At 37.2% G+C, this 23724-nt stretch overlaps 1 protein-coding gene across 1 annotated transcript in view; it reads left to right on the top strand.

Annotated features, from left to right (window-relative positions):
• Window positions 1–23724, top strand: part of ABI3BP (ABI family member 3 binding protein) — a 520855-nt gene that overhangs the window by 283649 nt on the left and 213482 nt on the right. The window contains exons 15-28 of the mRNA XM_082245218.1: window positions 4518–4616; window positions 5499–5570; window positions 5829–5903; window positions 7076–7144; window positions 8068–8166; window positions 9750–9824; window positions 13170–13238; window positions 14118–14192; window positions 17691–17759; window positions 17867–17941; window positions 18713–18775; window positions 19215–19286; window positions 19652–19723; window positions 21099–21167. Coding sequence (XP_082101344.1) covers window positions 4518–4616; window positions 5499–5570; window positions 5829–5903; window positions 7076–7144; window positions 8068–8166; window positions 9750–9824; window positions 13170–13238; window positions 14118–14192; window positions 17691–17759; window positions 17867–17941; window positions 18713–18775; window positions 19215–19286; window positions 19652–19723; window positions 21099–21167 — 1053 coding nt within the window. The remainder of the gene's footprint in view (window positions 1–4517; window positions 4617–5498; window positions 5571–5828; window positions 5904–7075; window positions 7145–8067; window positions 8167–9749; window positions 9825–13169; window positions 13239–14117; window positions 14193–17690; window positions 17760–17866; window positions 17942–18712; window positions 18776–19214; window positions 19287–19651; window positions 19724–21098; window positions 21168–23724) is intronic.

Raw genomic sequence — 23724 nt, 5'->3', positions numbered from 1 at the left:
ATCCCCTGCAACAAAAATGTCATTTTTGGTGAGATACTCCAATTGGAGTGTCTCTATCTTGTTCCTATTAGATTAGATTAGATTTGATTAGATTCAACTTTATTGTCATTACACATGTACAATACAAGCCAACGAAATGTAGTTTGGGTCTAACCAGAGTGCAAATAACAGCAAGTGCAGGATATACAGTTTTTACATGATTTATATATGATAGTGTATCAGTGAGTGACAGAGTTCACTAAAGAAACAGCTCTAGGAAAAAAGCTGTTCTTTAGTTGATGACTAGTCCTGGTCCGGAGGCACCTGAAACGTCTTCCAGAGGGCAGAAGAGTAAACAGACTATGGGCCGGATGAGAAGAATCCCTAAGAATGCTGCGCGCTCGACGCAGACAGTGTTTCTTTTGAATAGCCTCCATGGCTAGGAGTGAAGTCCCTGTAATGCGCTGGGCAGTTTTCACCACCCGCTGCAGTGCCTTGCGCTCTGCAACAGAACAGCTCCCATACCAGACTGTGACACAGCTGGTCAGGAGGCTTTCTATCGCACAGCGGTAGAAGTTCACCAGGATATCCGAGGAGAGCTGATTTTTCTTAAGTGTCCTCAGGAAAAAAAGACGCTGGTGAGCCTTCTTGACTAGGCTGGAGGTGTTAATAGCCCAGGACAGGTCCGCTGAGATGTGGATCCCCAGCAACTTGAAACTAGAGACACGCTCAACAACCATCCCATTGATGTGGGTGGTGTCATGTGTGCCTCCTGTCCCCTTCCTGAAGTCCACAATAATCTCCTTTGTCTTAGAGGTGTTAAGGAGCAGGTTATTGTTATTGCACCATGTGGCTAGGTACTGGATCTCCTCCCTATAGGCAGTCTCATCGTTGTTTTTGATGAGACCGATCACGGTAGTATCATCTGCAAACTTGATGATGGAGTTAGATCCATTCACAGGCCTGCAGTCGGAAGTGAAGAGGGAGTAGAGGAAGGGACTCAGCACACAGCCCTGTGGTACACCAGTGTTGAGTGTGATGGTGTTGGAACAGATGGAACCAGATCGAACCTGCTGGGGTCTATTGGTCAGAAAGTCCATGATCCAGTTGCAGGTGGAGGTGTTAATGCCCAGATCAGCAAGTTTGGTTATTAGCTTGGATGGAATAATAGTATTGAATGCTGAACTAAAGTCAACAAACAGCATACGTGCATAAGTGTTCTTTTTGTCCAAGTGTGTGAGCGCAGAGTGCAGTGCCATGGAAATTGCATCTTCTGTGCTCCTATTGCTACGATAGGCAAACTGGTGAGAATCTAATATGGATGGCAAAGAGTCCTTCAGATGAGCCAGGACCAGCCGCTCAAAGCACTTCATGACAATAGGTGTCAGTGCTACAGGGCGATAGTCGCTCAGGCATTTTGGACTGGAGTGTTTCGGCACTGGCACAATGGAGGTGCATTTAAAGCAAGTGGGAACAGCTGCTTGGGCAAGAGACAGGTTGAAGATGTCGGTAAACACCCCAGCAAGCTGCACAGCACATGCCCTGAGTACGCGTCCAGGGATGTTGTCTGGTCCAGCAGCTTTATGTACACTGATCCGGCTTAAAGCATTACAGACATATGTGGAGGAGAGTGTGAATGGAGAGTGATCAACCGAGTGTTTGAGCTTTGTAACAGTTTCTTTGTTGTCTCTCTCAAAGCGAGCATAAAAGTCATTAAGCTCATTCAAAAAGAGGACATCAATGGCAGCGGAGGTGGAATGAGAGGGTTTATAATCACTGATGGCCTGGATGCCATGCCACATGCGTCGAGGATCAGAGTTCGAAAAATGTTCCTCTATCTTTTGCCTGTAGCAGTGCTTGGCCTTTTTGATGCCCCGCTTCAGGTTAGCTCTGGATGTGCTGTAGGCTTGAGCGTCGCCTGACCTAAAGGCAGTAGTGCGTGCCCTATACCAATAGGAACACATCTAAAAGGATGCAGACCCAGCAGATTTCCTCATTAGTGCTCTGCCGCTGCCACAGCTGAATGATAATTATGAAACCACTCCCATTAGACCCGCTTAGCACATAGACACAGAGAAACACAGAGGAATTTCTTCAGAATAACAAAAAGTAGGACTCTGCAACAAAGTTTGTTATAATCCTTGCAATGTCCATAGATCACCCAGAAGGGAATGTTTTTTTCCTCAACAAAAGTGGAGTAACGCTTTAGGTTGGCACAAGCCATCTATGAATGGCTTAAAACTGAAATTCTCTGCATACTAGTTTGGGCTTTTAGTAATGTTTGCTAATTGCAGTACGTTACTTAATTATTTTATCTTTGTAGAAAATAGTTTCAAGGCACCATTACTTCATGATTTATCTTATCCCGTCCATGTTGTTATCTCAATGCCAAATTCCTAAACTAAAATACTGATTTTAGCAAGTGATCAACTGGCTACTTACGTGCCTCAACCAATGACAGTTTCACACATAATGCCTGGTAAAGTTGAGATTTTTTTTCTCAACATAAAAAAATGTTACTATGGTAAAAGTGTATATTAGTGGTGACAATGTGTTGTTTAGCTGCAACTCATGAAAATTCCTAATACCCACCATTTACAAAGAGTTGTAGTTTTAAATGCTCACCAGCTGTCATGGAAAGTCCATGGTTGACTTCTAGCAAATCAATGTATTTAGATATCAGAGAGGGCAAAGACTAAAATGTGTTTAAAGCAGTATTAGAAATATTGGTGTTAGCCAGGTACAGTATCTCACAAAAGTGAGTACACCCGTCACATTTTTGTTAATATTTTATTATATCTTTTCATGTGACAACAATCAAGAAATGACACTTTGCTACAATGTAAAGTAGTGAGTGTAAAGCTTGCATAACAGTGTAAATTTACTGTCCCCTCAAAATACCTCAATACACAGTCATTAATGTATAAACTGCTGGCAACAAAAGGGAGTACACCCCTACGTGAAAATGTCCAAATTGGGCCCAATTAGCCATTTTCCCTCCCGGGGGCATGTGACCCATTAGTGTTACAAGGTCTCAGGTGTGAATGGAGAGCAGGTGTGTTAAATGTGGTGTTATCGCTCTCACTCTCTCATTCTGGTCACTGGAAGTTCAGCATGGCATCTTATGGCAAACAATTCTCTGAGGATCTGAAAAAAGAATTGTTGCTCTACATACAGATAGCCTAGGCTATAAGAAGATTGCCAAGACCCTGAAACTGAGCTCCAGCATGGTGGCCAAGACCATACAGCAGTTTAACAGGACAGGATTCACTCAGAACAGGCCTCGCCATGGTCGACCAAAGAAGTTGAGTGCACGTGCTCAGTGTCATATCCAGAGGTTGTCTTTGGAAAATAGACGTATGAGTGCTGCCAGCATTGCTGCAGAAGTTGAAGGGGTGGGGGGTCAGCCTGTCAGTACTCAGTCCATACGCAGCACACTGCATCAAATTGGTCTGAATGCCTCTTCTAAAGATGTTGCACACGAAAGCCCACAAACAGTTTGCTGAAGACAAGCAGGCTAAGGAAATGGATTACTAGAACCATGTCCTGCGGTCTGATGAGACCAAGATAAACGTATTTGGTTCAGATGGGGTCGAGCGTGTGTGGTGGCAACCAGGTGAGGAGTACAAAGACAAATGTGCCTTGCCTACTGTCAAGCATGGTGGTGGGAGTGTCATGGTCTGGGGCTGCATGAGTGCTGCTGGCACTGGGGAGCTATTGTTCATTGAGGGAACCATGAATGCTAACATGTACTATGACATACTGAAGCAGAGCATGATCCCCTCCCTTCGGAGACTGGGCCGAAGGGCAGTATTCCAACATGATAACAACCCCAAACACACCTCCAAGATGACCACTGCCATGCTAAAGAAGCTGAGGGTAAAGGTGATGGACTGGCCAAGCATGTCTCCAGACATAAACCCTATTGAGCATCTGTAGGGCATCCATAAACGGAAGGTGGGGGAGCGCAAGGTCCCTAACATCCACCAGCTCCGTGATGTCATCAGGGAGGAGTTAAAGAGGACTCCAGTGGCAACCTGTGAAGTTCTGGTGAACTCCATGCCCAAGTGGGCTAAGTCAGTGTTTGAAATAAATGATGGCCACACAAAATATTTATACTTTGGACCCAATTTGGATGTACTCATTTTTGCTGCCAGTGGTTTAGACATTAACGGCTGTGTGTTGAGTTATTTTGAGGGGACAGCAAATTTACACTGTTATACAAGCTCTACACTCACTACTTTACATTGCAGCAAAGTGTCATTTCTTCAGTGTTGTCACACGAAAAGATATATTAAAATATTTACAAAAATGTGAGGGGTGTTCTTGCTTTTGTGAGATACTGTATACTGCAACAAATCATAAAAGGCTTCATCTGAAGTTTCAGTTTCATTTTTCATCAGTCATTTTCCAGTGCAATCATAAACTTATTAGGTTGTCATGTGGCAACAAAGCCAGGTCTTACATCAGATACTTACATAAATGATTTCATGATCTCACATTTGTGGTGCAATTCAGTTCAGTGGTTGCCTTTTCAGCAGGTGAGGAGCCAATATCCAGTGAAGTTCCACAGCTCCAAAGCTCCACAGTGAAGGGTGATTTACTTCCAGAGCCACACAGGACCATAGCTGGTAAAGGTAGATTTTGACTTCATACATTACATCTGACAGAATTAATTAGCTTACAGTATCCTTGGCTTCTGCAGTTTCATTAAATGGCAACCAAACACAACAGTACTTAGGGCTAGTCATTTTTTTTTGTTTCTTTTTTTATGGTGAGGCTCTGTGCCTTAAGAAAAGAACAATACCTATTAAGGGAAAATCACAGATTTGTTTCACATTCTGATGCAAACATTTACCTTTCCCATACTCCTTGTTCACCCACCAGAAGGAGTAAGGAAGGATTTGTTTCTCGTCTGCATCTTCACCACTGCTTGGAACACAGTTAGAGTGATCTCATCTAGCCTTAGCTACACCTGTGTAAGGCTAAAGTTTGCTTTTGAGCTCAGCTACTGTGGTCACAGGGATGTTGAGTTCTCACTGTTGTAGAATTGGCGTAAGGGTTTAAGGCCACCTGGTATTATAATGCTGTAATGTATTCCTTACAGGAATACATGTACAATTTTGTTTGGCCAGTGGTTCAGCTGCTGGTGGAAGATCTCCTAGCCAGCAGTAGAGATCTAGCAAGGGATTAAAACTTGCTTGGTAGATGGTACCATCCCAAATGGAAAACTCATCAGGGCACAGTTTTTTTGTAAAGTATTTGCAATGATACTTACATTAGCAGTAGTCGTACCTGTGCTTCAATCACCGGTTAAGCCTGTTTCTGTTGTAGTGACTTTAATGTGGACTACTTTCCCTGCATATTCTCTTGTAAACATATTTGTAGCATACAACCTTTGTTATAACATTAATATTCTTTACTTATGTACTCTGTTATTCTTAAAGTAATTTTAGAAATTTGACCACAGATTGATACTTTTATATTATCTGATTTCATAATGGCTTTATTGCTAGGAGTACCAGAGTCTATTGATGTACAACAAGTGAGCACTGATATGCCTAATAAACTGCGCGCTACGACTGGTAAAGGTATATGTGAAAAAAGGGTTTCCTTGTTGATCTTATCATTATGCTTTTTCTGTGCCGTATACCTAAAAGACTTTAAAACTGAATCAGGCTTTGCAGCTAAATCGTAAAGTTATGTATACCATTCATTTTTCTTTATACCACCATCGCCCCTCATTCGTCTCTCCTGACAAATTTACTTTTATTCTTTTCTGTGCATGATAGCTTTAAAAAAAAGTATATTAGATATCATATACTGATTTAGTTGTGCTTTTTCAACAGGGATGCATCCTAAATCAACTCTAGTGTCAAAATTAAGTACACGCTTGCCTTTCCAAAAGCACACAACTACGATAGGTAAAGATTACTATTCTATAGTATTTCTATCCATGTGGCAAGCTAAGAATCCTGTGGTAGCAGGTCATGTCATGTGGAAAATACCAGAATGATTGATTGTCTTTTAACCACACAGTCAAGATTTCTTATTCTATATCACAAATTCCAAAATGGATCACATTTACTTTGTAGGTGCCCCAAAGAGTAACACACAGGAAAAACACATAATTTAAAATTAACAGGGAGGATCACTCCCTATATTAAACTTTAATAATACTGTAGATAAAAACTAGACAAAGAGCAACACAATATAACAAGATAAAACAAATAAAAACAATTATTTTAAAATAAAGCAGCTAAGCCCACTGTGTGCTTTGTGACTTACAATCACATATTACATACATATAAAAAGTATGGGAGCAATAACCCTTAGCAGAATATAATGCCTATTTCAAAGATGGCTGTAACTCCTCGACATGTTTCGTATGAATCTATGCCTGCTTCTTTAGGAGGACAATAGCTGATACTTAAGAAAAAACATAATGATAACTATCTAATACATTTAAGTATAGGTAAATACATATATAAGTATAACAAAATGTTGTAATAGAACCTGATACATACAAACAAACGTATGCAAACATATACATGTCGAGGAGTTACAGCCTTCTTTGAAAAAGACATGATATTCTACTAAGAGTTCTTGCTCCCATACTTTTTTATATTTATGTAATATATAAATGTAAGTCATGTGGCACACTGTGGGCTTTGCTACTTTATTCTAAAGAAATTATTTTTCTTTGTGTTTTAGGTGGTCTTTTCTAGCTTTTATCTATGGTATTAATAAAGTATAATGTGTGGAGGGTCCCTCCCTGTTGATTTTAATTCAAGAGTTTTCTGTGTGTAACTCTTTGGATCACCTAAAAAGTCCATGTGATCTTTTTTGGAATTTCGGACTTATCTTCAAATGTGGTGTCACTAGTGTGTTATGGTCAAATCCACCCAGCCCCCCTTTTTTTATAGATAAAATTCTATCATTTCATTAGCCCTAAAAAAAGAAAGGGGGAAGGGCTATAAGAACTTTTTTCCGAACACATGAATTAAAAAATTAATTTTAAAAAAAGAAAAGAACACGTTAAAATCCTTTTTTTATTGTTTTTTGTTTTTTTGTTGTTGTTTTTTTTTTTTAACAGCCTCGTCTACAATATCACCAGTTTCATTTACAAAGGAGGTTCCAATTGTACAGCCAGAGACTGTATTGGGTAAACAAGGAGGCTTCATAATTCTATCACAGCAATACTCAGCTGCTTTCACACTGTGACCTTTCTCTGGCTTCATAAATGTACTGAAGAGCTTCTAAAGCTAGCAAAATTGTTTAAGTTGGCACAGTCCATCTATGAATGGCTTAACAATGAAATTCTATGCATACTAGTTTGGGCTTTTAGTAATGTTTACTAATTGCAGTACATTATTTAGGAATTTTAGCTTTGAGGAAAATACTTTCAAGGCACAATAATTCATATTTTCTCTTATCCCATCCATGCTTTTATCTTATTGCCAAATTCAAAAACTAAAATACTGATCATGTCTTTTAACAAGTGATCAGCTGGCTACTTATGCACCGCAACCAATGACATTTTTACACATAATGCCTGGTAAAGTTGAGATTTTTGTTATCAACATGAAAAAAAATGTCACTATGGTAAAAGTCTATATTAGTGGTGGCGATGTGTTGTTTAGCTGCAACTAAATATTCCTAATAGCCATTTACGAAGAGTTATAGTTTGAAATGATCACCAGGTGTCATGAAAAGTCCAAGGTTGCTTGCTAGCAAATCAATGTAATCAGATATCAATGAGGGCAAATACTGAAATGTGTTTAAAGCAGCATTACAAATACTGGTGTTAGCCAGGTATGCTGCATCAAATCATAATAGGCTTCATTTATTAACGTGTCTGGTGTCAACAAATAGTAAGTTTAGTCATTTCCCTTTGGGATTAATGAAGTATTCTGAATCTGAATCTGAAGATTCAGTTTCATTTTTCATCAGTTGTTTTCCAGTGCAATCTTAAACTTGATAGGTTGTCATGTGGCAACCAAACCAGGTGTTACATTAGATACTTACATAAATGATTTCATCATCCCACATTTGTGGTACAGTGAAGTTCAGTGGTCACCTTTTCAGCAGGTGAGGAGCCGAAATACAGTGAAGTCCCACAGCTCCAAAGCTCCACAGTGAGCAGTGATTTACTTCCAGAGCCACACAGGACCATAGCGGGTAAAGGTAGATTTTGACTTTATACATTACATCTGATACATTTAATTAGCTTGCAGTAATCTTGACTTCTGCAGTTTTATGGAATGACAATGAAGCACAATAGTAATCGGGGCTGGTCATTTTTTTTTTGTTACGTTTTTTGTGGTGGAGTTCTGTTCCTTAAAGCAATTACTTAGCTGCTGACTTTTAATGTTAGGACACTTACCTGTCCAGGGATCCCATAATGTCACGATTTTTTAATAATCTCTCGGGTACTGCTGCCGCCATTCCTTGTAAGGGAATCTGGCAGTGAAGCCTCACGGCTTCACAGCCCGTTCCCTACTGCACATGCAGGAAAAGCGCTGGGCTTAGTGAATGGTCGGCAGTGGGGAAAGGAGGAGGGGGGCCAAACTTCAGTGGACCATACTGCTGCGAGGTCCCCCAGAAGTGGGGGCAGGTACCTGTCAAAAACCACCCCCCCCCAAAAAAAAGGTACCTAATGTGGCAGCGGAGGGGGGAGTAAGCAAACAAGTGGAGCTTCCGCTTTTGGGTGAAGCTCAGCTTTAATAAAAGAACAATACTTTACCCACCAGGGAAAATCACAGATATGTTTCATATTCTGATGCGGACACTTACCTTTCCCATACTCCTTGTTCACCTACCAAAAGGAGTAAGGTAGGATTTGTTCATCCTGCTTAGAACACAGTTAGAGATCTTTCCTAGCCTTAGCTACACCTCTGTAAGGCTAAAGTTTGTTTTTTAGCTCAGTTATTGTAGTCACAGGGACGTTGAGCTCTCACTGTTGTAGAATTGGTTGAAGGTTTAAGGCCACCTGGTATTATAATGCTGTAATGTGTTCCTTACAGGAATACATGTAGAATTTAGTTTGACCAGTGACAACAGTGGTTCAGCTGCTGGTGGAAGATCTCCTAGCCAGCAGTAGAGATCAAGCAAGGGATTAAAACTTGCTTGGTAGATGGTACCATCCAAAATAGAAAACTCATCAGGGCACAGTTTTCCTGTAATGTATTTACAATGATATGTACACTATCAGTAGTGTTACCTGTACTTTAAACACCAGTAAGCCTGTTTCTGTTGTAGTAACAATATCTAGGAAAACTTTCCCTGCATATCCTCTTGTAAAAGTATTTGTAGCATCCAACTTTTGCTCTAACATTATTATTCCATACCTATGTACTCTGATGTTAAAGTAATTCTGGACATTTGACCACAGATGAATTCTTTTATATTATCTGATTTCAAAATTGTTGTATCGCCAGGAGATGTACCAAAGTCTATTGATGTACAACAAGTGAGCACTGATATTCCTATTAAACTGCGCACAACGTCTGGTAAAGGTACATGTAATAAAAGGGTTTCCTGAACATTATGCTTTTGCTGTGCTGTACACCTAAAAGACCTAAACACTGAACCAGGCTTTGCAGCTAAATTGTACAGTTATATATACCATTCATTTTTCTTTATACAACCATTGCCCCTAATTCTTCTCTTATGACAAATTGATTTCTATCTACTCTGTGCATGATAGCTTTAAAAAATAAAAAGTATATTAGACATAATATACTCATTTAGCTGTGCTTTTTCAACAGGGATTCATCCTAAATCAACTCTAGTGTCAAAATTGAGTACACACTTGCCTTTCCAAAAGCACACAACTACCATAGGTAAAGACTGTTGTTCTATAGTATTTCTATCCATGTGCCAAGTTAAGAATCGTGTGGTAGCAGGTCATGTTAGGTGGATGGTACCAGACTGATGTAATCATTTCATTAGCCCTGTTAAAGGGAACGGGCTATAATATCTTTTTCTGAACACATACCACCACACAGACCACCTTAGCAGCTGAGTAGAAGGAGCAGAAGTTTAGAATTCCTGAAGTTTTTGCAGTGCCCTTTGTCACTATATCACAATTCATTTTCAGTCTTCTGGTTGGGGGGGGGGGGGGATACAATAGCTTAATGACTGTGAGAAACCGCTTAGAACAGGCTCAAAAATCCCCAGACTACAGGAAAAAAAAGGAATCGGTGGGCTCTCCACTACAGCAAATCCTCCATGAAAAACAGAAGTACAGATCGGATTTTTGCTCTCTGTCTGCATGTCACTATACCATTTATCTTACTAGCATCAGCTGAATTGATGTTTCAAGTTTCTATGGGTCACTAAACTGTGGGCATCATCATTACTTTGTTTTCCTTATTGCCTCTCTTCATCTTTTTAAAAGAGGAAAACATGAGTCAAGGAAAGATTCCTCACTAAACACCTTTCTACCAGCCTTTCATAAATGGGTGCACCTGTGCTAATTTTACTAGTAAAAATGTGTTTCATTGCTCTCTTTCTGTAATAACTTATTACTTGACTGGACGTGAAGGCAACTCTCTACATTAGTAAAAACCTGACAAGGGTTCTAACTTTTTTTTTATCAAAACAAACAGGCCTCAGTTGAAATTGTCTGCAATTGCCTTTTGGTTTGATTGTCAATTGCAATGAAAATATGTTTTTTTACAAAGCTGCTTGCAAAATCAATGAATAACGATTTTCAAAAATATTTTTTAGCTGCAAAAATGAAACAGCCTATTTATGGTTCCACTACAATATCCAGTTTGGAGAAGGCACACACTTACCATGGTAACTCATAGCTTTCTTATTTTTTAGGCACAAAACATCCTGTAGTTTTCTAACAAACATGTAGGACTGACAGTAGGTTAAAAAACAAAGTGACCTCTGGTCACAGGGAGCTGAAATTAGGAATAAACAACTAATTGTGTCAAATATACCCGCACTACCCTAAAAATCAAAATTTGACAAGAAGAAACCCAAGTAGCAGCTGTCATAAACAAATGAACTTGTTAATGCATAAAAACATTAGAGTGAGACAGAGATTAAATCAACTTCTGTGACTTAGGTAATACTACATATGTGAGTAAATTAAACCAAACAAAAAAAAAATCATATAAAAACCATAAATAAAAAAGTCATATACAAGATTTAGTCCACATACTGTATAGTTAGTGCTCAGTGTGCTTAAAAAACTGATAAGTCCAAATATATACATTTGTGCTCTGTGCACTATTCTTGTTCACTCCTGTCAAGAACCAACGTGTGTAAATCCTCTCCCCCCACACACTGTACCCAAGAAAGTCAAGATGCATTTTTTCCAATAATTGGATATATCATATCCTGCTTACAGCCTTCCATCAGCATACACTATTAGCACCATAGTCTCCTGAGAATGTCGCACATCTATGATGAACAGCGTAGGGCGGGTCTTCCGGTACATTACTTCCGCTTGGCTGGAATACCAGCTGGAGGGCACAGCATCAAATCCTGATTGTGTTTTGTGAAACCCTGAACTTTTTTTTAACCTTGTAAATGCAAAATATTATTTTAAAATGTGGTAATAAATAAACTGGTTAAACTGTGAGAGGCTCCCTTTCTTCCTATTATGTTACTGAGCACAGTCTGGTAGTCCGAGAGGATTTAAAGGGGTAATCAAGTTTTTGCTTATACCAATGGAAGGCCCAGTGTATGGTGCCAGTTGTGGATGCTGATGGAGGCTGGACATATATATATAAAATAGGATATTCAATGATTGGAAAATCTTGACTTTCTTTTATTATACAAGGGGTCAAATTGTTCTGGTGAGTGCAGTGTGTGTTGGAAAGGAATAACACATGGTGGTTCTTGGCATGAGTAAACAATTGTATATGTGGACTTATCACTTTATTAAGCAGACTGAGCACTAAATATATATGGACTGAATTTTTTTATATAATCTTTTAAATTATTTTTTTTTTATAAGATTTATAAGATTTGTTTAATTTGCTCATATATGAGGTATTATATAGGTCGCTGAAGTTGATTTAAGCGCTGTCTCACTCTAATGGTTTTAAAGAATAAACAGTGTACAAATAAAAAGCAGTTATAATCTTTTTGGATGAATTGAGTTTTAGTCCTTTATTTATTTATTTTATTTGTTTTTAACAATAACAAAACAATTTGTATATTGTTTTATGAACTGATGTTTTGTATTTTTTTTAATATATATATATAGATATATATAATAACAATAATAATAGCTACAATTAATACATGTGTAAATAGATAGGTGCGCTAAAACATGGTGTGTTATAAGAATCTAACGTAAATTGCAATCAAACACAAAATCAAATTGGATAATAGGTGAATGGTGTGTTTCAAAAGTCCATTGAAAATAAATCATAAGTGTCCATATGTGATAAAATCAAACTGGTGCTCCACAATATGATCTTCAACTTCAATGTGAAAGTAAAACCCACCACCAGGTGAAATTCCTCCTTACCAGACGGAGATAAGGTAAGATTAGCAAATATGCTGATCACCACAAATTATAAGTGTTTCCAGAATCCAAGTGTACCACCCAAAATGGTCTCTTACCGGACAGCAGATAAAAAAGCGCTTATAAATAAACCGATCTCCACTTTCACCTCCTCCGTATCCAGCCTACGGTTAGGTAAATTCTCAAACAGCAGATGTAAGGCGCTTGTAATTCCACTGACATCCACTATTGCCTCCTCCACTTCAGACCTCCGGCAAGGTAAATCCCTGACCAATGGGCCGGTGACTACCCTCTTCCACCCGCTCTATGCCCGCTGTCACCTCTTAATAAACCAAATTTGTGCAATCACTTTAAAGGTTTTCTTAAAAAACAAGTATCTTACATTTTTATGTAGAAGTTATTATATAGATAAAAGGGCAGACTTGTGTTTGTAAACTTTATTACATTGTACATTATTAGTATACAAATACTTATTAGTTAATACAAATACTTAATACTAATTCATCACTAATATACTGTACAGTAATATAGTTGAATTATTTTCAAAAACAGTGGCTTTATATATATTAAAGTGTCTAATGTGTGTGTTGTTTACTACTGCACACTTTTTGTAGTATTGCTATCATTAATGATCAAATTCACGAGGAGGGATTTCTATTAAAGTATTAATCAATTAATTTAATATTTTTTCCAGAAACCACAAGTCAATTTATCCCAGTCAAACAAAGCACCATGTCCTCTCAAACTCACAAAAAAAACACGGGTAATGCTTGTTTTTCACAAAATGGTCTGTTGAGCTTATTAATCATTGCACACTGGCAGTCATCATCATTCATTACTTCAGCATTTCTTTCTGCTTACATGCACACAATCCATCCATTGTAGTAAGAAAATATCACAGCTTGATTGCCGTCACGTGGCTCATTCTGCTGCAGCACCCATGTTATGACTTTGCTGTCAGCTTTGTTTTTTGTACAAGAAAATGATGTAGACATTGACACAGTGTCAATTATCCTACCATTTTCTCTATCCTTTCCAATATGGGGAAAGATAAATTTAAAGGTGTATTTGTGCCTTTAAAATGAGTACTTCTGCAGAAAAAGTATAAAAACTTTTTTTTTTTGTTGCTTCCATAAACCACACCATCGGACTTTGAGGTAGACATATCAAAGCAAAGTTTGAATGCAGTGAATGCAAGCATCTTTTCAAATACAGCATATCATACTTTTTATTAAGGCAGTGCAATGACCAAGGATGTGCAGTAACTCACAGAAAACAATAAGAAGCAGCTAGTTCACTCATTTATGAGTTAAGAACATTCACAACTATGAAAAAAATACTTCTGGTTGAACAAGCTACCACATTTTTCTTATTTTTTTTAACCTTATCAGATAAGGGCCTCTATTATTTTGTGAAGCTATAGTGGACAAAGATGGTCAGCTCTGAGCTTATGTATATTCAATGTTTATCATAGAAAAAAAATATTTCACAAAGCAGCATTGATTCCCTTCCTTTGATGCATCTACCTCAACAGGTTCTCAGCAAGCATTTTTTCATTGCAAGCACATGCATGTATCAGTGCACTTGTAAAATAACATAACTGAATGTTTTTTTTGTTGGGGGGGGGTGGATTTCTTTTCAGCATTGATTGGAAATCCTAGTGTTATTACTACACCGAAAAGCAGTGTTAGGACTACAGTACAGCATCCCATGCCTGGTATAATATTCTTTATATTTTTACTTTAAAGCTATACTTTTTGGTTGGCTTATGCCAGAATTATATGGTTAGATTTTGCTGGCCTATTCTGAAATAATTGTATTCTTTTTCATTTAATTTATAATTAAGATCTCTAATCCTTGATATCCTTAATTATATCAAGTTGTTTTTAATGAATATTCATTTGATTTTAATTTGATTTCTGCTTGAAAATCAGTGTATTCATGCTAGATCCTTTCCAACTCAACTGAACAGATAGATGGACGAGGTTAATTTACTAAACTTATTGAAAATGCTCACTTAGTAAAGTAATTGTTCAATAAAGTGGGGCTATTTATATAGAACACACAAAACTGTGAACAATAGAAGACAGATGAGAGGCAATCCTACTCTTCTGCTGAAGTCACCCACCTTTATTTAAATTCATTCATAGTACAGACAAAATTAAAAGCAATAATAGAAGATGGAATGCACCCCTTATTCTTCTTCTAAAGTCACCAGCCTTTATTTAAAAAAATCATCTATAGTTCATACAAAAAATTCCCCCAGCCACCAAAAATTGTTTCACATGTAAAAAGCCTCAGCCACCAAGAAACATATCACTTGCAAAACATTCTTCGCCTGAATAGTGGTCTATATGTCCCAGGGAATTGTGTTTTACACCTGAAATTATCATTATTGGGTGGATGTATTTGTTTGTACTATGGATGTACTATACATAAACTCTGGGGATTTATCAGAAGAATAAGGGTTACATTCTAACGTCTATTGTTGCTGTTTATCCTGAAATGCTTACATTGCATCAATGCCCACACCCAGCAGCAAAAGATTTGGTGTAAGTCAAATATAAATCAATATATGCACTGCTGTGAGCTTAAATTTGGCATTCATCCAAGTAATCAATACCTGGGCTACTTTGAATGCATTGCTTGTTTAATCTGAAAAAAAAATTAAATACAAACTGGCTAGCAAAAGCCAAAGCTCAGTTTTTCACATTTTCTTTTTAATTCTTATAAATAGCCCCCGAAGTTTAGTGAATAAAGAAGACAGGCGTTCACGTCGATCATGTGCAAGGCAGATTCCTGTCCTATTTAAATTCCTGTGCATTTGATTTAGTATTCATAATGAACACAGCTTTAAGATGAACTTTAAGAATAATTAATTTTTAAAACTTAAATTGGGCCAGCTTGATTACCTGTATCTATTGATATGTCAAATCCAGAGGGCTGTAGAGGAGTCTTATAATCAGTGAAGTAGTCTGTGCCACATACAGGAAGCATATTCCTGTTCCAGCAGTGCTGGAGCAACTTACCCTTTGGTACAGTGATGAAAGAGTGTCACTTGCTTAGCCCCTCCTTCATTTAGGAAACATGTTACATTTGATAAGATCTATCTATATGTACAGGTAACCAGCTGACACAATGTAAAATTTACAAATTTATTATTCCTGGAATTCTTTCACTTTTTTAGGTGAATCACAATCTATCATACAACAGCATTCTGTTCGTGAGATCAGGTTGCATTGGAAAGTGTAGGACCAGATGCTTTTTGTCTATTGTGTCTGAGGCAAATAAACAAGGGACAGAAATCTAAAGTAGTTTTCAACAAAGAGTTACATTTCATACTAAACAAGAGATTGCAACGTCAATGATGGTTGAGCCCTAAGAGAAAAAATGTAAGCCAATATTTTACTAACATTTGTGAACCATGTTATTATGTAATTTGGTAATTTTATGTATTTTGGTGTAGTTCAGCGAAATATATTTTTTTTATGCAAGTCCTGGAGATCTTTTGACCACTTGATATAGAGGAAGCAGATTCAGGTGTGGGTTAAAATATGTGAGTAATGGCATACGTCATAGAGTACATTCACATTTCATCTAGTAAGAAGCGTTTTAGGAGTAGGACTATTATTATTCTCAGGATTCAGGATTCTCCATCCAGAAAGGAGAATGACATCACCCTGACGTAGCAGGAGTAAATATTTATGCTGCCTTGATCAACGGGGAGGAGGAACAGATAAAAGTGGACCTTGCATTTTAGCTGTAAGGTCTGTTTTAGGCTAACAATGAATATTTGCAGAGTGAAAATAAAAGACACTTTCTGGTAGCTCAAGATTACTGATTATTGTCCACAAATCAGTATGGATTTCACCTTTACTATGCAAGTATCCTAATATCAATAGACTCTCCCAAAGGCATTATTTATTCTTGTATTATATTGTTAGTACCAGGAGCAATGTGTAGTGTACTATATTCCTAAGTTTTATATCCATAAGCAGTGTAAAATAAATAATACACTTTAATAAACCATATTTTATAACTTTTTTTTATACCTAATCTGGCACTCTTCTCTATGAAACACAGATTGTGGTTATACGTCGATGATGTCTGCAGCTGCAGGCTTTATCCCGGTATTGTTTTTAGAGCTGATGGTCAGCTTTCTTGTAAAAGCAACCTTAGTGGCTAATTAGCCTCTGAATTACTTTTACAAGCAGCAGGAGGGAGGGGACATTCCCCCTTCCACTGCCTTCTGCGGCTTTCTCTGGGTCTCCCGCCCCACCCGAGACTGAAATGGCTATAGTAGTATAAGAAACCAGAAGCGATCAGCATTCGTCCCTTCCAGTTTCTCCAGATGTAAACAGCACCGTTTTTAAATAGTAAAAGCAATGTAAAAATAGAAAAAAAAATAAAATAACTAAAAGAAAAAATTAAAACGCCCCTATCCTCCTGTGCTTGCACACAAAGGAAAACGAATACGTCAGTCCCGCACGCATACAAACAGCGATTGTACCACACATGTGAGGTATCACTATGGACATCAGATAAAAGGCAGTAATTCTAGCATTAGACCTCCTCTGTAAACCTAAAGCGGTAACCTATACGGGCTTTTAAATCGTTGCCTATGGATAGTAAACTTTACAGTGTTTGTTGCTGCTGCATGGGCGTGCACAGTTTTAGAGAGGGGCATGTTTGGTATCTATTTACTTTGCGTAACATTATCTTTTACATTTTACCAAACAATTGGGTATTATATTGTGTTTTTGTACAAAACACTCACCAATTTATTCTCTAGGGCCTGTACTTTAATAAAAAAAATATAATTTTGGGGGAGGGGGGGGGTTGCAATAAATACTGATTGTTACATGTAAACAAAAAGTGTCCGAAAAGGTAATCACTAAAAAAAGTTGTTACAGAGTAGCAATCAGAGCCAGCCGAATGGGAAACTGGTTGGTACTTGTACCCACTGTATGTTGGAAGAAGGGGCACTATAGATGGTTCAAATGTGGCATACAGGAACCTTACAGTGCCTGCTATAAATAATAAGAATTCAATAAACTATCACTACATACGTTTTTAAGCTTCGACATTTTCTTTAACAGGATAAGTATTTTCATTATCCTGAGTGAACCTTGCGCACTCTTCCTCACACACTAAATAATTCCATCTTCAGTTAAACTGCCTAGAAGCTCAATATAAATTCTATTCTTTCTTTCAGTTCCAAATGAAATTTTATCATTTCATCCAAAACCTGTCCCTAGCACTGAGGCACCAGAATATGAAGCTGGTAAAATCATTATGTGCATTTTATTGGATATAATGTATGCTATCTTTGACAGAATTCTTCTCTTTTCTAACAGGCTTCATTTCTTATTTGTTTTAATTTTATTTCAGACAGCACACTGCCAGGGTCTGAAATAATTACAACAGATGCACCTCATATATATGAACCAGAAAAAACTACTTTAGGTAATATATGCTCTGAAGCCAGCAAATATATTTTATTTAGAACCGAATATTGGTACTTTAAACAATCATCTTGGATGTTATTATTTTCAGTATGGATATAGCATTTTTGCTCAGATTTTTTTTATTTTAAGATTTTCTTTTAGTGGCTCCATCAACAATTTTAAAAACTCAATGAGTATTTCTATAGTGACTCTCCCATTGTATACTGTGGTTCATTTTTACAAGAACACAATAAAAAGACTCTAGACATAACTTCCATCTGCAATCCCACTAGAAGGGTACCAGGATTGTTTAATTATTCTGTGAAAAAAAATGGCACAACTGGCAGTCCACTACAGAAGAAGCAGATCTCTGCCCTACAATTGCATATTTCATATGTAGTAAAATTTAAATATGATGGTGGCCCAGCTATACAGACATAGTGGTGCTCCAATATTCCAAAGTGAAGTGATCGGATAAAGGAACCCCCTGGCAAGGATACCACAGGAGGTGTTCTTCATGTTTTGTTTTTGTTTTTTGTTTTTTGTTTTTTTACCAGGAGTCTAATATAAAGAGTCTTTTTCTAGATCAAAGTAGCCCATTTAAGAGCCTGATAAATCTCATGAATACCGCTAAGTACAAGTATACTCAAATCCTGATACAATGGTTTAAATACCACTTACTATTTAACTGTGCAAGATGGTTCTTCAGTGAGATAGAAATAGTACAAAACTGTTGTTGTCATAGTAATATTTATGGGAACATTAAATCATTATGAGCCTTTGTTTGCAGCTTCCGATGGTCACTTCGTTGTTCAGAAGCACACATCAACAGCCAAGTCACATACCAGAATTGGTAAAGTCAATTTATGATTCGGGCTTTTTGACTTACACATGGGTCTTTGACATGGGTCTTTGACTATTATATCCTTTAGTGACACATATCACTAAAGGATATAACAATGCTGTAGTAATGCCATAATAAAAGCATTGTCCAATGCACATAAAACACACCAAAATGATAAAATATGGTAAAATATTTTGGATTCAATAGTAGTAAATAAACAAAACAGATATCTTTGGACTATAAGTGCAGAAGGGTATTTGCTTGCTCTGAAATTAGCCTTCACAATAAGTGTGAAATAAACATTTTAGTTTTTACAGCTTTTGTATCTGGGGATGGCTTTATTCTGGGGAACCAAATTGGTGGTTATGCCCAAATGAATGAGAATGAATTGTCCTGCATAACCAGAGTAAATATTAATATACAAGTATATATTGTTTTCTAATCTTAGCGTATCGGACTACAACTACAACTTTTTCAACTAATACTCCCACTACTTCCCAAAGGACACAATCGACTCCGGGTAAAATGTTTCTGTATAGCTTGCTATACTAGAGAAGCAAATAGGGTATCTGCTATGGCTGCAAATGTTTTGCTTGCAGTATTGGCTGTGCATACCTTCTAGTCTATACATTCTCTCCAATAGCTACCAAGATGATTTGTATTCATTGCGTATCTGAAACCTTCTTTTAATGCCTTTCTGCTTATATATAGAAAGCTTAGTGTGTAAAAAATAGAAAATCTTGCTACATATGACAATTTAATTAATTTTGCATGATGCCTAAATACATTTTTTTTGCTTGATGAGCAGCAATAGAGACTAAGGATGAAATGACCTGCACATCTATAGCAAGAGTTTTATTAACTAAAACTGCCATTATTTTACAGTATCAAAGAGACAACGAGTTTCTCCTGCACAACCTAAAATTCCATTGCCAAAAAAGACACAAACTACAACTGGTATAGTAAAGGCATTAATTGTTGAGTTTATGCAGCATGTTCTTCATAGTCATAATAACAGTGTGATTTTCCTAAACTGTCAAAAAGCAGCATAAAAGGATAAAGATAAATACTACAATGTTGCTGAAGTAAAGTCCAGCCTTGAAGGAGCCATGGCTAAGTTATATTTCCTAAAATACTGGTTTCCTTGCTGTCATGCTGACCCTTCAATACTTTAAGTCACTGACCTGGAAGAATATACATATACTGTATGCAATTCAGATTTTTACTCCTAATTTTCTGGTCTGCTCCATACATTTAATATGACAGATTTCATTTAAACATAAGTAAGAATAGTAAAGTAATTTAAATGCCTGTCCACCAATACACATTAACAAATCTACCAGCTTCCTATATAATTATTCATACATTTAATGGAAATAATTTCTAATAGCAATGAATCCCATATATAAATATGGCTAACTGCCTGATATTTTATCCGTATTTCCACTGGCTTTTTAATCCCAGAAAAAGATAATTTTCTGCTTTTGAGATAGGAGAATCTATGAACTCTCATAGCAGTGCAAGTGCACATAATAATAGTATCACCCGGTAAAATCAATTATCACCAGTAAAGGTCAATAACAGGCATAGTTAGAAATTAGCTGTCAGTGTGTGCGGAAGAAGTCAACTGCAGGTGTCAATGGCCTGTCCTTACAATGTATATAATCCGAAACTTAAGGAATTCTGCACTGCAGAAAACAAAAGGTGAACTTTCTGAAAGTCAGCAGTTTTCTGGGAGATGATAACTATTACTTTACCTGTGTTTGATTTAGAAATAAATCCTTAACTTCAGAAAACATGCCAGCTAAATTCATAATGTTACTTTGTTATTTTAAAACATTTATATATTTCTCATTTCTCATTTGTTGCATGAAAAACATTATATACCTAAGTTTTTTTCCAGCCCAAGACCAGCATCTTTCCTAGAGACATGTAGAAATTTGTATTAACAAATACCTTTATTTCATTCAGTTAAGGAAACACAACTACTACATTACCTGAAGAAACAGCAACCAGTGTGTGTGTAAATAACCCTATTTAATAACACTTTAGATATATATATATTTTTTTTTTTATTCCTTTGGATTAACAAAATGCTTTTTCTAGGTATTTGTGCGTTTAAGAACATTTTTTTTTTAAAAAGAGAGCTACACTCCTCATTTTGTTTTGCAGACAGAATGTTTTCTTATCTTCCTCTGCCAGGTTGTAAAGTCACCAGGGATGATGTTGAATCAGTATTGCATGACTTGGTTACTCAGATTTGGAATTACCATGACTTAATCTTAAAACAATCTAATGAGTATAGTTTAAGCTCTCACTTTTTTATTTACAGTTTCAGCCAAAACTCAAAAAATCCCCCACAAAAAGGATCACTCAACTGTTGGCCCAACCCCACAAACTGGTAATAAAACAAATAATAATAAATTAGCATGCCTTTATTGGAATGAAATGTATTCCACAAACACAATGCTAACAATGCTGTTTTGTTCTATACAGATAATAAAACATCTCATCTTCCCCCCCCTGACATTTTAGGATCTGACATTTTTGATCACCCCACTGGGTAAAGATAACATTTGCTTGCTGGACGTTTCCATGCATGCATTTTTTTCGCCCTGTGCACTATATGGTTTTACTACAGCACATTTGTCATTGTCAATTGGAAGTGGTTAAGAAGTACGAAATTACATCTTATAGTTAATTAAACCAATACCCTCTAAAACTGCTTGCTTGTATTACAAGCCAACCTCAATGCACTGTAGAATTGGGCAACTATGGGGAAAATGAGGTTTACTGTTGATGAAGGTAAAGTTTTACACTTGGGGGCTAAGAATATGCATACTTCATACATATATATATCAGTGCTTTGGACGCTTTATGACCCTGTGGGGTCTAAGGAGCTGGTAAGGTAATTTAGTGACTCTATTCGGTGGTGGACTCTTCTATTTGCACCCCTCTTTTTTGGATATTTGTGGACTAATATTTATAGGTAAAGTTGATGCAGGGAATATCAGATTTCCTCTCAGGGGATCAGGCAGGAATTTTTTTCGATGCTGTAGCAAATTGGATCATGCTTTGCTGGGGTTTTTCACCTTCCTCTGGATGAACTGCGGGTATAGGATTGTGTATATGGGATTGTACGATTGTGTTTTCTCTAATGTTTTTTGTTTTTTATTGGTTGAGCTTTTGTCTTTTTTCAACCTCACTATGTAACTATGTACTAACGTACACCTAAAGTGTAATATACCGTATATATAAATATCTGGAGGAAAGGAGATTTATTCTCCAAATATGGAAAGGCTTCTTCACAGTAAAAGCTGTGAAAATGTGGAATAGGCTCCCTCAAGAGCTGGTTCTGTCCATCTCAGTAGATTGCTTTAAAAAAAAAAGGCCTGGATGCTTCCCTAAATGTACATACCATAACTGGATACTAACATTTATAGGTAAAGTTTATCCAGGGTTTATCCAATTGCCTCTTGGGGGTTCAGGAAGGAATTTTTTCAGCTGCTGGAGCAAATTGGATCATGATTTGGTTGATTTTTTTGCCTTCCTCATGATCAACTGTGGGTATACGATTGTGTATATAGTATTGTAAAAAGAAAAAACATATATTTTGTTTTCTCCTTTTTATTGGTTGAACTAGATGGACTTTGTGTCTTTTTTCAACCAGACTAACTATGTAACTATGTACACTGCTCAAAAAAAATAAAGGTCCATGCCGCCAGGTTGTACCTCAGTCTGTTTAGGAGCTCAGTGATGCCCTGGTCCAGATCTGGGAGGAAATACCCCAGTAGCCCCATTAAGAGCATGCCCCGATGTTGTCAGGCATGCTTACAAGCATGTACCATTTTGAGTTGCTGCAATGAAATTTCAGTAAAATGAACTAGCCTACTGCAATGTTTTTTCACTTTGGTTTTCGGAGTGTCTTTGAATTTAGCCCTCTGTAAGTTGATCATTTTCATTTCCATTCAAAGGATGTGGCAACCTTTTGTTCATAACATTACCCAGTCCATATCAGTATAGATATCCAGCATGAAATTTTTCCCCTTTGAGATCTGATGTGTTTTCAAAGCGTTCCTTTCAATTTTTTGAGCAGCATATTAAACCTATAGAACCTATGAGAACTATGCTCTCATCTTTTTTTAACTAAAGTTGGCACTTGGATAACATTCTGCTACACCTGGAACATATTAAACACTTGACCTACGGAAGATTTAACCCCCTTCATGACCAGGCTATTTTTTGATATACAGCACTGCATTACTTTAAATAACAATTGCACAGTCGTGCAACACTGTATCCTAATACAATGTATCTCCTTTTTTCCTCACAAATATAGCTTTCTTTTGGTGGTATTTGATCACCTCTGCTACATATCTTTGGTAAAAATAAAATTCCCAATATGCGTATATAGATTGGTTTGTGCAAAAGTTATAGTGTCTACAATCTATAGGATATTTTTATTTATTTAAAAATTATTTTTACTAGTAATGGCTGCGATCAGAGACTTATAGTGGGACTGCGATATTGCAGTGGACATTCTGACACTAACTTGACACTTTTTGGGGACCAGTGACACTTATACAGTGATGAGTGCTATACAATTTGCACTGTCACTGTACTAATGACACTGGCTGGGAAGGGGTTAACATCAGGGGCAATTAAAGGGTTAACTGTGTGCCTAACCAGTGTTTATGTGAACTGTAGGAGGTGCTTTTACTAGGGGAAGAGATTTATTCCCTGTTTTGCAGGGACACAAATTCCATCCCTTCTCTCCTGTCAGAATGACAATGTGCCTTGTTTACATTGGCAGATCACTGCTCTGCCTCTGCCCTGCAATTACAGCCGAAGTGAGCCGCCCGCAGCGTTCATGCATGCCCCCTACCTGGAAGTGTCCGATCAGGTATATACAGTATAAGTGATCTGGCACACAGGTGCAACCCTGTAGCAGTAAAACT

The sequence above is a fragment of the Pelophylax lessonae genome (genome assembly GCF_965119305.1).
Source record: "Pelophylax lessonae genome assembly, chromosome: 2".
Taxonomy (NCBI): Eukaryota; Metazoa; Chordata; class Amphibia; order Anura; family Ranidae; genus Pelophylax; species Pelophylax lessonae.
This window is presented reverse-complemented; position numbering and strand designations above follow the sequence as displayed.